The sequence below is a fragment of the Larimichthys crocea genome, chromosome XXIV (assembly GCF_000972845.2).
Source record: "Larimichthys crocea isolate SSNF chromosome XXIV, L_crocea_2.0, whole genome shotgun sequence".
Lineage (NCBI taxonomy): Eukaryota > Metazoa > Chordata > Actinopteri > Sciaenidae > Larimichthys > Larimichthys crocea.
The window spans coordinates 3212560-3224860 of record NC_040034.1 but is presented as its reverse complement, the minus strand read 5'-3'; the positions used below and the strand labels follow the sequence as shown (position 1 = coordinate 3224860).

The 12301-nt window shown below is 43.1% G+C and overlaps 2 protein-coding genes across 2 annotated transcripts; one reads left to right on the top strand and one right to left on the bottom strand.

Annotated features, from left to right (window-relative positions):
- The first annotated feature begins 864 nt into the window (after positions 1 to 864).
- On the top strand, positions 865 to 6653 carry arg2 (arginase 2). Its single transcript, XM_010756593.3, has 8 exons — positions 865 to 1246; positions 1347 to 1419; positions 4276 to 4450; positions 4576 to 4735; positions 5147 to 5241; positions 5360 to 5464; positions 5550 to 5686; positions 5780 to 6653. Exons 1-8 carry the CDS (start codon positions 1133 to 1135, stop codon positions 5968 to 5970), a joined length of 1050 nt encoding a protein of 349 aa, XP_010754895.3. The 5' UTR covers positions 865 to 1132; the 3' UTR covers positions 5971 to 6653.
- A 279-nt stretch (positions 6654 to 6932) lies between these two features.
- vti1b (vesicle transport through interaction with t-SNAREs 1B) lies at positions 6933 to 11261 on the bottom strand. The gene is made up of 5 exons (XM_027274943.1): positions 11210 to 11261; positions 8609 to 8811; positions 8200 to 8373; positions 7913 to 7974; positions 6933 to 7746 (listed from the first exon to the last, which is right to left on the bottom strand). The coding sequence occupies exons 1-5, from the start codon at positions 11235 to 11237 to the stop codon at positions 7656 to 7658; spliced, it is 558 nt and encodes a 185-aa protein (XP_027130744.1). The 5' UTR covers positions 11238 to 11261; the 3' UTR covers positions 6933 to 7655.
- Between the last annotated feature and the right edge of the window lie 1040 nt (positions 11262 to 12301).

Here is a 12301-nt window from a genome sequence, read left to right as displayed (position 1 = left end):
ACATGACCAATTCATGTGTTTCCCCTTGTTCTGTACATTGTGTTTGTATATTATCTACAGTGAGACTTACATAACAATAAGATGTTATGGTAATTACAACAGACACCTGGCAGTGGTGACATAAAGAACATTTGCTTCAGATTAAGATTAGCCTACTTATAATAAATTATTTTCACAGAACAAAATCCAGCATTCTGCAAACATGCAGACATCCTGTTATAAACAGGCCAATAGTTTAAAGGAGCTGTAGCAGATCAACAGAGGCGGGTCCTGAGCCTGCAGGTCATCTTTCTTCTTTGAGTTAAATGTGGGACAACTGAACTGAAGTAGCCTCTTGGGATGAGACATGGCACGTCTTCACAACAAGTCCAGCTGACCCAGATTAAACTCCCCTCACTTATTTATGAGCACATCACTGATAATAACCCGGTGTATAAACAGGGGACACGTTTTCTTTAGGGTGTTTCTGCAGAGTGGTACTAAAAATTAAATGAGAACTTAAAGAAATATGTTTCCACCACTGCTGCATGTGAATGCAGTAGATAACATGTTATGGAAATTATGTGTTTTCATCTATCTGGTATCTGACCCGTGCGTGCGGGACAAACATCCAGGCCAAATGTTAAAATGTAAACAAGCGTCTCTGGAAATTTCCACCATGCAGAAGCTTCAGTGCCGGCCCACAACAAAAAGAACCGAGCCTATAGCGGCTCACAGGCCACGCCCACAGAGCGAACCCCTCCGGTTTTGACACTTCCTATTGGCTGACCCTGAAGGTGTGTCATCCCCCCTGACGTCAGAGATTAAATATAAATACCGCTGGTAAAATAGATAAGAGTTTATCAAGCGGGTTAAATAATCAGAGATAGCAGCAGCTTCTTGTTTTTATGAATAAATTAGGGTGTGATCACCTCTAAACATTCTGTTTAGCCCTCCTTTTTTTTTTAGAAGCTCATGAATATTAAGTAGGTTTTGGGAAACATAAGCCGGCCCCTTGCACCATCGCGCTCACACACAGCAGCATCATCCAGCAACACCTCTCAGAGCTTTCATCAGACTTTCTGCGCGGAAAGAAGGAGGCTGATTCTAGACCGGGTCTCGGTTCTTGAGTTTATTCTAAAGAGAATTAAAGATGGCTTTGAGGGGACCTTTGTTCCGTCTTCTCAGGGCTCAACTCAACCACACATGCCAACAAAGCAGAGCTCAGTCTGTGGCTGTGCTGGGAGCTCCTTTTTCAAGAGGACAGGTAAGGAGACATTATATTATTTTATATATATGTGTGTGTGTAAAAATGTTAAACTAGATCAACATGATCAAACTTATTTTTTCTGTTTATTCTGTGACAGAAAAGAAGAGGAGTGGAGCACGGGCCTAAATTCATCAGAGATGCCGGGCTCATCGAGAGGCTCTCCGGTTTAGGTGGGTGAGGAGGGACGGTGGTGCTGGTGGAGAATAATGGAGTATCCGGCGCCGCTGTGTTATGTAACGGCTGTATCGGGCTCGTTCAGACAGACTTATCTCCCCGGTCCTCTGTCTGTCTCTGTCTGTCTGTCTCTCTGTTACATCACACGTTAGACAGTAAAGTTAAACATCCGACATGTATCCGTGTGGAGGTTATTCCAGCACATGCTGCAGAGAACAACGTGATCTCAGCTGTAGATCCTTAAAGCTCTCCTCACAGATTATCACAACAGATCGCTATAATATTGTACATCAACAAAGTTTATATAAATATATAAATATATAAAAACAGTTTATGTGTGTGATCAGCCTCGCTGTGATCATTAAATATATGTATGAATGGAAATAATGGCGAACTCGTGATGGAGCCCCGCGGGGACAGACACCAAAGCGATGCCATGCACAGAAGCAGGAGAAGAATTTAAAAAACAAAGAAATAACAGACACATCTGAACATTACATCAGTCTGTGTTTTTTATATATTCATATCTGGTTTAGTCATTCTGTCTCGGAAACGCGCAGGAAGCGGTGTCTCATTTGTTTCCACTGTGTCGTCACTGCAGACAGACTCAGCCCACTGTAACAAAAACTCTTTCTGTCTGCTGAGAGGGGAGAGGCAGTGTAAACGGACACCTCAGGCTGGAAGAATCCAGCCTTTATTACGTTTGGACTCACTGTGAGGGTCATTGTCATTGAAATCACACCCTGCGGGACAAAAGGAGAGTTTAGGGCAAACAGGGATGATGAAGTTTACAGGAATTTACAGCAGGACCATGAAGGTTACCATGAAGCCAGGCAGATCAGATCTGCATGTGGGCCAGACAAGTAGATAAGTCTGTTGAACAAGGACACTGGAGATTAATATGGGCATAAGAGCTTTAACTGGTTATTTGTATGATTGTTTATATTTATTCATCTGTTTTCTACAAATGCTCAGTACGAGTTAGTGATGTCAAAACAAATATCATAACCTATGTGGAGGTGACTTTGGCCAGGAGGGCCTGTTATAAATGTAAAGTAGAATACCACATGTACCACAAGGCTGCTATAAATACACACACTACAGACTGAGGATAAATCCACTATCACGACCTGACAGTTGACAGGAATACAAGGTCATTATGAACTGGGGGGTGTCATGAGCTTTCAGGTGTCAAAGGCAGGGTTCTCCCTCGGCTGCAGTTTTTTATGGGTGTGTTAAATACTTCAAAAAAATATTCTTGTTTAGATAAATTATTCAGATTTGATCATATGGCCTTGTTACCTAATATAATAAAATAATCTAATCTGCTGATCTGAATGGACTCTGCCCATAGCACAGCCAACATGTTATTATGTGGTAAAACAATGTGCTGTAATTGTCATTAAAAACATCCGCTTTGGCACACAATGGATGATCGGATGTGTGTTATCAGGTCGGTGCGATAAGTGTTCTGTTGCACCAGTTTAAAGAAAATGAAAGGGAGTGGCAGCTGTAAACATCAGATGTTGGGCAACATCGGGAAGCCCTCCACATCCTCACAGGTCGTGTTTCTACAGTTGAGACATTATTTCATCATTTCCAGCAGCTTTTTTTTTTTATTCTTTCTGCAGAAGCCACAGAATTAATAATGCATGCAGTTCATAGAAAAGAGGATAGCTGGGTTCACAATCCATGTGTCATTTATTAAGGAAAGATGCATTTTGTGTCAATCCTGGTGTAATTTTGAGAAACTCTTGTAATATATTATTAAGTATGTGCAACCTAGAGTTATGATCATTTTCCCAGGAGTGGAAACCATGTGCTGTTTTTGCTCGTTTCTTAGCCTGCTCTACAATAGTAACATTTTCATTACCATACTCTGCAATTACAGGGTTTCATATCAAATGTTTTTTGAAGTTTAAGAAAACCTTCAAAGTTCTGAGAATCGTCCTCAGCCTGCTGTAGCTGGAGCCGGGCCTGACCTGACCCGGTGGCCTGATGTCTATTTGGCAGCAGTGAATAAAGTTACAGCTGCCATGTCACTAGCTGAGCTTGCCACATGAAACCAAACCCTAAGTGAGCTAAATACCATGTCATGTTCATCATCTTCTGTCATACATATAATCAAAGCAATTATCTCTGGAATGTAAGTACAGTAAACAACATGCAGAAGCTATCATTTCAACGTATGCAGAAGCTGAACTCGCAGAGCTTTTGCTGCGATAACAGACCTTTTGAATTGTCCTATAGTAGATGCACAAAGACAAGGTCTATTCCTGTCCTGTCTACGAATGGCAATGAACCACATTGGTTCCCCCTTAGATCAGCAGAGTAACACTACACTGCCATCAAAGCTCACATTCCCAGATGAACCCCCAATATGGTGGATCACATCACTTGTTTACTTCGAGGGCCGTGTCCTAAAAACTAAGTGGAATTTCTTTGGTCTTCGCTTCCATAGCCACCTAGCACAGAGCGAACTGCAGTGACTGTAACCGGAGCTGACGTGGGAAACCGGACAAGTGGAAAGTGCCCTGTCACTAATGTTCCACTGGCATTGAATGACTCAGCCTCACTGCAAGGTAGACAGATGGGTGTCATGATGTCAAAGTGAGAGATGTAGGTTTTCAGCTGGAACTGGCAGGATTCTTCTTCAAGCGTCCAAACAGTCAGAGAGATTGTCCAGAAACAACAAATTGCAGATTCCTTTAGTGCGACAGCCAACGCGTGTCTGTGTCCACGTGTCAAACTCCCTTTCTCAACCAAAAACACTGACTCGAACTAAATGTCTTCAAAACATTAAGAGCTTGAACTGACAGCAGCTTCTTCTTCTTCTTCTTCTTCTTCCTCAGACTGCACCGTCCATGACTTTGGCGACCTCAGCTTCCACCGCCTTGAGAAAGATGACCCCTACATGGATGTAAAGTTCCCTCGCACCGTGGGTGCAGCAAATAAGATGCTGTCTGGCGCAGTGAGCAGAGCTGTCGGTGCTGGACACACCCTTGTCATGCTGGGAGGTGATCACAGGTAATTATGTGGGAATGTCCAAAGGCTCATTTTACCGGCTTCCCTGTGAGGATACACTCAGCTCCCTGAGTTTGATTGATGTAAACACCAGATATAATTATAAATTTGCCCTTTTCCTTTTACAGCCTTGCTATTGGATCAGTGAGTGGCCATGCCGAGCAGTGTCCTGACCTGTGTCTCATTTGGGTTGACGCTCACGCAGACGTAAACACGCCGGAGACTTCTCCATCAGGGAACCTCCACGGCCAGCCTGTGGCATTCATGCTCAAAGAGCTGCAGGACAGGGTGAGGAGAAATATTAGGTTTCACTAAAACAAAATGCAGACACAAACATCAGAGCAGGAGACAAGTTGTAACTTCACAGAAAAGTACTAGCACTGCAACACTGACAGAGCATCCTCCTGTGCATGGTTACGAGATACTTCTACATACAGTACGAGCAAGATATCCAAACTAAAAGTGCAAATATAGGTGCTGTTAGCTCATAAACAATACTCAATATTAAGATACTTTGTGCAGGATCTGCAGTAAATATTTGGCAATGGAACAACAGATCAACTCAAAAACACGTTTTAGTCACCTTAATTTCAAGGTTACTTGCAGCACCGTCCTGTATCATGAAGGAACCAAGGTTAGTTTTGTTCCTGTCTGTACATACATGTTCCATGTTACATTATCTCCATCTGTCCAGCACAGATGCCAGATATCCCAGGGTTCTCCTGGACGAAGCCAGTCCTCTCATCAAGAGACCTGGTGTACATCGGACTGCGGGATGTTGACCCCGGAGAGCAGTAAGTACATGATATCACTTTTAACTTTAATCACGTGTGGCTTGTTGTGTGAACTTCATTTCCAACATGTAAGCACCGTGAAAATAGTTTCTGATGTTTTTGATTTTGTCTATCACAGCCACATCCTGAAGAACCTGGGTATCCAGTACTTCACCATGAGGGATATCGATAGACTAGGCATCCAGAGGGTCATGGAGGTCACCTTTGACCATCTTTTGGCGAGGTGAACTTACTGTTAAACTGTCTAAATGATTGACCATCTCTTAGTTACATTCGCATCTTAACTTCCTCACCTTTTTTTTCAACAGAAAGCAGCGACCGATCCACCTGAGCTTTGACATCGATGCATTCGACCCGTCTCTGGCTCCAGCCACCGGAACGCCAGTTAACGGAGGTTTGACCTACAGGGAGGGAATCTACATCACAGAGGAAATCCATAACACAGGTACAGATGACTACACACGTGATCACAGCATCACATAAAGGCAGCTCCATGCTGATTTAACTTCTTATTCTGTGTCTATGTGTTGACGTGCAGGTCTGCTGTCAGCCATGGACCTGGTAGAAGTAAACCCTGTGCTGGGGGCCAACCGCGAAGCCGTAGAGGCCACCGCCTCGCTAGCGGTCGACGTCATCGCATCGTCTCTGGGACAGACGAGGGAAGGCGCTCACGTGTCCATCGACGAGATTCCTCCAGTGAAGGAGGACACAGAGCAACTCCGCCTGTGAGAGCATGAAGCAAAGCTATGGACTTTATCAACGTCATCCCTGAGCATTCCACAAAGACTGAATGTGTACGATGAAACATTTTGAAAGGGCTTTGAGGAGAACACATAAATAATAATTCATATTCATAACGCTGAGACAAAAGCCGTTGACATCATTTAAACCCCACTACACTTGGATGGGATTGATGGGAATACTGTTAATTTAAACAGCAATACTAACTTATTTCGCCCCTGTTAAGTCATAAGTTAAGTGTTAGACGTCACAGCTGCCACATATTTATTGTGTGTTTTTGGTTTATAAGAGAATGAACCTGCCTCAGAGGTATGATAAACCAAGTCTGACTTAGTTTGAAGTCCACGGTCGTGACGTGGATGTGGCTGTGCCAGTTACTAAAAAAAAGAAATTAGTAAAGATGTGTTCGCACCTTTGGACCAGCTGTGGTTACTGTATTTTCTTTTAGAGTTTACTTTTGTATTTTCACAGAGAACATGTACTAGAATTAGCATGTATGAGTCTTGACATGACGTAGTATTAATTAGCTTGAAAACTAATATCTAGCTTTGATTCAAATGCTGGCACAAAGTCGTTTAAGCATGAACTGATCTGATGCTTGATCGTGTTTGATTTGATGTAACAGAGTTTATATTTTGGTCTTCCATAAATGTGATTACATTTTTTGTTCATTTGTACAAGCGTCTTACTTCTTCCACTCCAGCCCGACCTTATTTTTCCAAAAGCAGGTCACCAAACGTGTTTTTGCACTTCGCACACCTGAAAAACACATCACTAAAAATAACCTTATCACCTATTATTTGAGAATTAACTCCATAGTAACAGATGCTGTTTACACAGCACTGGCCTGGCCTGGCGTCCGTCTTCAGCCAGTAACATATTTCAGTGACATCAGCTTCGCTCTCGTCGGTTTGGCTGCCGTCCCAGAAAATACCGGATACAATCCAAACTGAGGGTAAAGATTAGCTTTAATCATGAAGACTATTTCTAACAGAGTTTGTGTCATACCGTGATTAGACGACATTGTTAACTGTTAAGAACATTGCATTTATTAAGAGTTTCCACACATTCATCACATTCACACATCTGACTGACAGAAGTTGGCCTCAAGTCTGGAATAATTAGCTCAATACAACCATTTGGATACTGGGCACAATGACACTGGTGGTGCCATTCCATATTTTCATATCATCATACTTATTATAAAGTATCCCACTCTGAGCACTGCTGCACCAATGACCAGTAACATTCGTTTTAACAGGGAATCTACACGTGTGGGAGTCAGTCAATGGTGCTCGTGCTTGGATAAATCCTTACAGAGAATCACCTGTGTGGTCTGCAGCAGCAGCGAGCACAGATAATCATCCTGCAGGGCATCATTGGCAATAACAGTCTGATAATGAAAACAGTGCAAATCTCAGTTCACAGTTTGTCCGTGGAGTTTCTGTAGGTCTGGTCCAGGTTCAACATTTTCAACTTCACCTGCCCACGGACAGAATCCCCTCTCGGTAAAGGTTCACGTTAACACTAAGACATCTTAGTGTTCTTATTTGCACTCATGGAAATAGTTGGGTGAATACAGCAGAAGAATCTTATTGCTACTACATAGTCAGTGGAGACAGATGTAGAGAGTTTGCTCTGGATCCAGAGCGTAGACTGGTCCTCGGATGCCATCATCGGAAGAACTTCAGATAAACCACAGCGCCTAGAATGGCCAGCTCCATCAAAATGATGACGCCTAACAGCAACTTGTTTGTCACCAACCTACAAGACCAAAAAAAGAAGACAGTCTGGCTCTGATCTTTGTTCTACAAGCATTAAATATTTTATGAGAGACTAGAGTGAAGCACAAAGTAGTACAACACCTTGTACTATCATACAGGCCGTAGAGACAGCAGTACTTCACATTCAGTTCATTTTTAACACTTACCGGCGTGCCATAGCACGAAGAATTTTTCTACTTCGACTGAGGTTCTCTCCGGTGTTCACCAACTGCAAAATAAACAAAAGGCAGAATAGATTTAACGAAATCATGGCACGACAAAGACAAACAGACTTTTTACTTCTCCTAAAATTGAAAAAATATAAATCATTTTGATCCAAACAAGGCTAAACTAAGCGTAACTGAATATCTAACACACAGTATCAACTTTAATGAAGCGTCACAGCTCATCCTGTACAGTAACATAATAATAATAATAATAAATCACAGCTCACTCTGTTTCTGGTGCGATCCAGCTGTTCCCTCTGCTCTCCCAGCTCCTCGATGATATCCGTGCCGATCTGCTCCGTCTCGTTGGCGATGCGCTGGCTTCGCTCGATGCTCTGGCTGGCGTTGTTCAGAGACTCTGTGCCCTGGAGCAGCAGGGCTCTCTGAGACTGCAGGTGTGTCTGTATAGGTGGACAAAAATAACAGATCCAAAAATAAATGACACTAATAATGCAGAAGAAGATGAAAATACACATTTATAAAGAGGAATTCATCCTCAGAAAGTCCCTCACAGATTATATTGTCTCGTTGAAGACATTACAGGGGTTATTTCCTACTTAGTGCGCCAACACTTGGAGAGCTGAAACCAGCTCAAACAGCATTTATAACATACCAAGTTCACCACGCCACACTTACACTGTGTTGGTTTTGTGATGAATAGATGCCATGATGACTCCCTTCCACTGGCTGGGAAGAGGAGGAACCAAAGCCGGGAGCAGAGTTCTTCATCTCCCTCTCCAACTTGCCCAGATCTCTTCGGTACATGCGCAGCTTTGTGCTCATGGCATTCCGGTGAGAGGAAGGGGCAGAGCGCAGCTCTTCTTCCATACCTTGTAACTGGGGACATTTGTAATAAAATGAAGCAGAGAGGTAGGATCTCCGTCTGTAAAGTGCTCGTGAACACATGAATGGTGACACACACACAGAGGACACCGACAGAACTGAAACAGATAATGTTACATTGAAACTGCATCTTTTTTAATCGCTTAGTTACAAAGGCGAGTCCACTTTGATTTGTCAGGTGTTAACTAGGGATGGGAATTGATCAGATTTTTACGATTCGGATTCCATTATCGATTCTGCTTAACGATTCAATTCTTTATCGATTCTCATTTGGGGGAAAAAAGGAGAACAAACAGTTTGATCAGCATCGTCTAGAGGAGGCAGTGAACTGGAGCGAGTACTAGTACAGCTGCCAGCCTCTCTCTCTCGTCATGGTCATCTTCTAAATGTAATGCAGAAGGCATTCCTTTAATGTAACTGTTATAGCATGTTTTACAAAGAAGCACATGGCACTAACATGGTAGTCAGTGTGTTATTTACCTTCTGTAGTAACCACAGAGCTGCTCATAGCCTGGCTGCTGCTGCTGCTGCTAGGTTGAGATTCATCTCCAGTACGAAGCGTGTCAAAAACACGACATTCATTTAAAAATATTGCATGTTGTGTGCACAAATGTTTCTGCATGTTCGTCGTGTTCCCTCCCGACGCTGTTATCTCCACTTTGCAATGATTGCAAGTCGGCCTGTCGCCGTCTGTTTTGGTGAAATGCAGCCAAACCTTGGAGCGTTTGAACTGAGTGGGTGACATTGTTTACTACTGATTGCACTGCAGGTGTGAAAGTTATGTAAGTTATGTGGCGTAATTAGTCGTGCTTGCTGGAATCGATAAGAGAATCGTTAGATAATCTGCCAAACGATTCCAGGGAATTGAAACACACAGAACCAGTTCTCATGACATTAACGATTGCACAGTTTGAACTGTGAGTGTTATTTGTTTTTTTGTCAAAATAAGATTGTGCATGTTTTATCTTGACTTGGCCTTATTTTTTCTGTTTTTGTTTTTCTCTTAGTTTAATCTTGTAAAATGTAAAACTCAATAAAAAATAATAGCCTGGAGTGATGAACCTGGGCAGAGCCCTGCGAGCAGGTTCAGTGCCTTACTCAAGGTGAACGGGAGGTGAACTGGCACCTCTCCAGCTGCCAGTCCACCACCAAACTTTGTTCCATGCTGGACTTGAACCAGACGTGAGCCGGTGTCGTGCCAGAATCTGATTTCTGGCCTTGAGCAGTAGTAGTAGTTCTGCTTTTCTCTGGTTTAAATGGTCGTAATATGCAGATACACACAACTGTATTATAATGTAATTATAGCGAGGGCATGTGTCCTCGAAAGTTTAACATTTGTTGTTGTGTAATTATTACAACTGTGGCCAAAAGAAGCGAAATCAGACGTGATAGACATGTCTCTCTGTGTTTGGTATGTCTGATGACATTGTTTGGCCCTGTCTTTGAAAATGATTTATTAGTGTGTTTTCAATAGAGATGAATAACTTTTGCAATGATCCTCGTGACTCTGCATTGTTTTTGATCTGTCCTGGGCTCTACATAGCATTTGGTTCCCATGTTTGGATGTTTTGCAGTTTTCACCTGTCAGAAACTGATTGAAGGCGTAGTTATAGTTACTGAGGTGATTTGATCTCATTCACGAGCTTCATAAAATAAAGATCTGAGCTTTTAAAAAGGAGCATTACAACACAAAATGGGTCTGTTCTCCTGCCAGAAATAGTTTGAAGGCCAAATATACTATACTATACTATACTATACTACTAATATAATATACTTAAATACCTAAACATGACAGAAATCAGATTCTGGCAGACAATCACCTTTTGGCACGACACCGGTAGTCAGCAGGTAAACACACACACACACACACACACACTCACACTCTCTCTCTCTCTCTCTGTCTCACACACACACACACACACACTCTCTCTCTCTCTCTCTCTCACACACACACACACACACACACACACACACACACACTCTCTCTCTCTCTCTCTCTCTCTCTCTCTCACACACACACACACACACACACACACACACACACACACACACACACACACTCTCTCTCTCTCTCTCTCTCTCTCTCTCTCTCTCTCTCTCACACACACACACACAACACACACACACACACACCACACACCACACTCTCTGCTCTCTCTGCTCTCGCTTCTTCCAAACTCTCTCTCTCTTGTCACACAAACATCTCCACACACAAACACACTCCACTCTCTCTCTCCTTCCACAACGACCTTCTCTCTTGTTCAACACACACACCAACACCCAACAAACACAATCACAAACACCCACACACACAGCGAATTCTCTTCTCTTCTCTCTCTTCTTCATCCTCCATCGCATGGCACACACACACACACCACGTCACAACAGCTCCCCCTTCCTCCGCCTCCCCCCTTCCTCTCATCCGAAGCTCCTCACCAGCCTTCGCTCCCTCTGTGAACAACAACAACAACAAAAAACCTATGTAGGATCGCTATCATGTTCATCGACCTGAGTTTTGTTTAGCTCGTGTTTAATCACCTGTGAGACTCGAACTATGACGTGTTGTTTACCCGGTCCAGCTGCTGTTAAAATCAAGCTGTTAGACATCAGAACATGATGTTGTTTACCGGTCAGCTGTGGTTAAACAGCTTTTAGACACACACAATGATCGTTGTTACCCGGTCCAGCTGTGGTTAAAATCAGCTGTTAGCACTCAACTGATCGTTTGTTTACCCGGTCAGCTGTGGTTAAAATCAGCTGTTAGCACATCAACATGATCGTTTGTGTTTACCCGGTACTGTGGTTTAACATCAGCTGGTAGCACCCAACATGATCGTTTGTTACTACCCTGTCAGCGTGGTTAAACCAGCGTTTAGAGAATCAACAGATCGTTGTTTTACCAGGTCAGCTGTTGGTTAAAATCATGCTGTTAGAGCATCACATGATGCGTTTGTTTTCCTCCGTGGCTGCGCGGTCGGTCCGCATCAAAGCCCCAGCTCGTCGTACAGAGATCTGAGCTGTCGTGCAGTTCTCGAACTTCCCTCCGACGACTGTCTGCTTGTGTCTGGTGTCTGCTGTGTCTTCAACTAACCAGCTGTCTGGGGGGGGGGGGGGGGGGGGCTGCTGTGTGAATAAAAACTAATAACAGTCCTCAGATTGGATTTCATCCACCGGCTCAGTTTCGATGCTGAAATGAGATCCGCATGTGGTCATACTCGTGATCCCTGTGACTGAAACTCCAGAGCAAAAAGCACAAAAAATTTATTATTTTAAATCACACGTATAACATAATCATACGAGCACTACGACATTCACACATCACCAACTCAAATCGTAATCGGATAAATACATATTAAAAAAACTATTCAGATATTATTTTTAGTCAGGCACGGACTGCAGACACTTTTCGCGGCGACTTTCTGGAAATGTGTTGTTACAACGCGAACACTACAACAGCGTGTTAGTTTATCATAAACATTAAGACAC

Coding starts and splice junctions, on each gene's coding strand:
- arg2 (XM_010756593.3), top strand. CDS start 1,133: ATGGCTTTGAGGGGACCTTTGTTCCGTCTTCTCAGGGCTCAACTCAAC. Junction 1,420..4,275: donor CGAGAGGCTCTCCGGTTTAG/GTGGGTGAGGAG, acceptor CTTCTTCCTCAG/ACTGCACCGTCCATGACTTT. Junction 5,687..5,779: donor AGAGGAAATCCATAACACAG/GTACAGATGACT, acceptor GTTGACGTGCAG/GTCTGCTGTCAGCCATGGAC.
- vti1b (XM_027274943.1), bottom strand. CDS start 11,237: ATGAGAGGAAGGGGGGAGGCGGAGGAAG. Junction 8,374..8,608: donor CATCACAAAACCAACACAGT/GTAAGTGTGGCG, acceptor CCACCTATACAG/ACACACCTGCAGTCTCAGAG. Junction 7,975..8,199: donor TGGATCGCACCAGAAACAGA/GTGAGCTGTGAT, acceptor TTTATTTTGCAG/TTGGTGAACACCGGAGAGAA.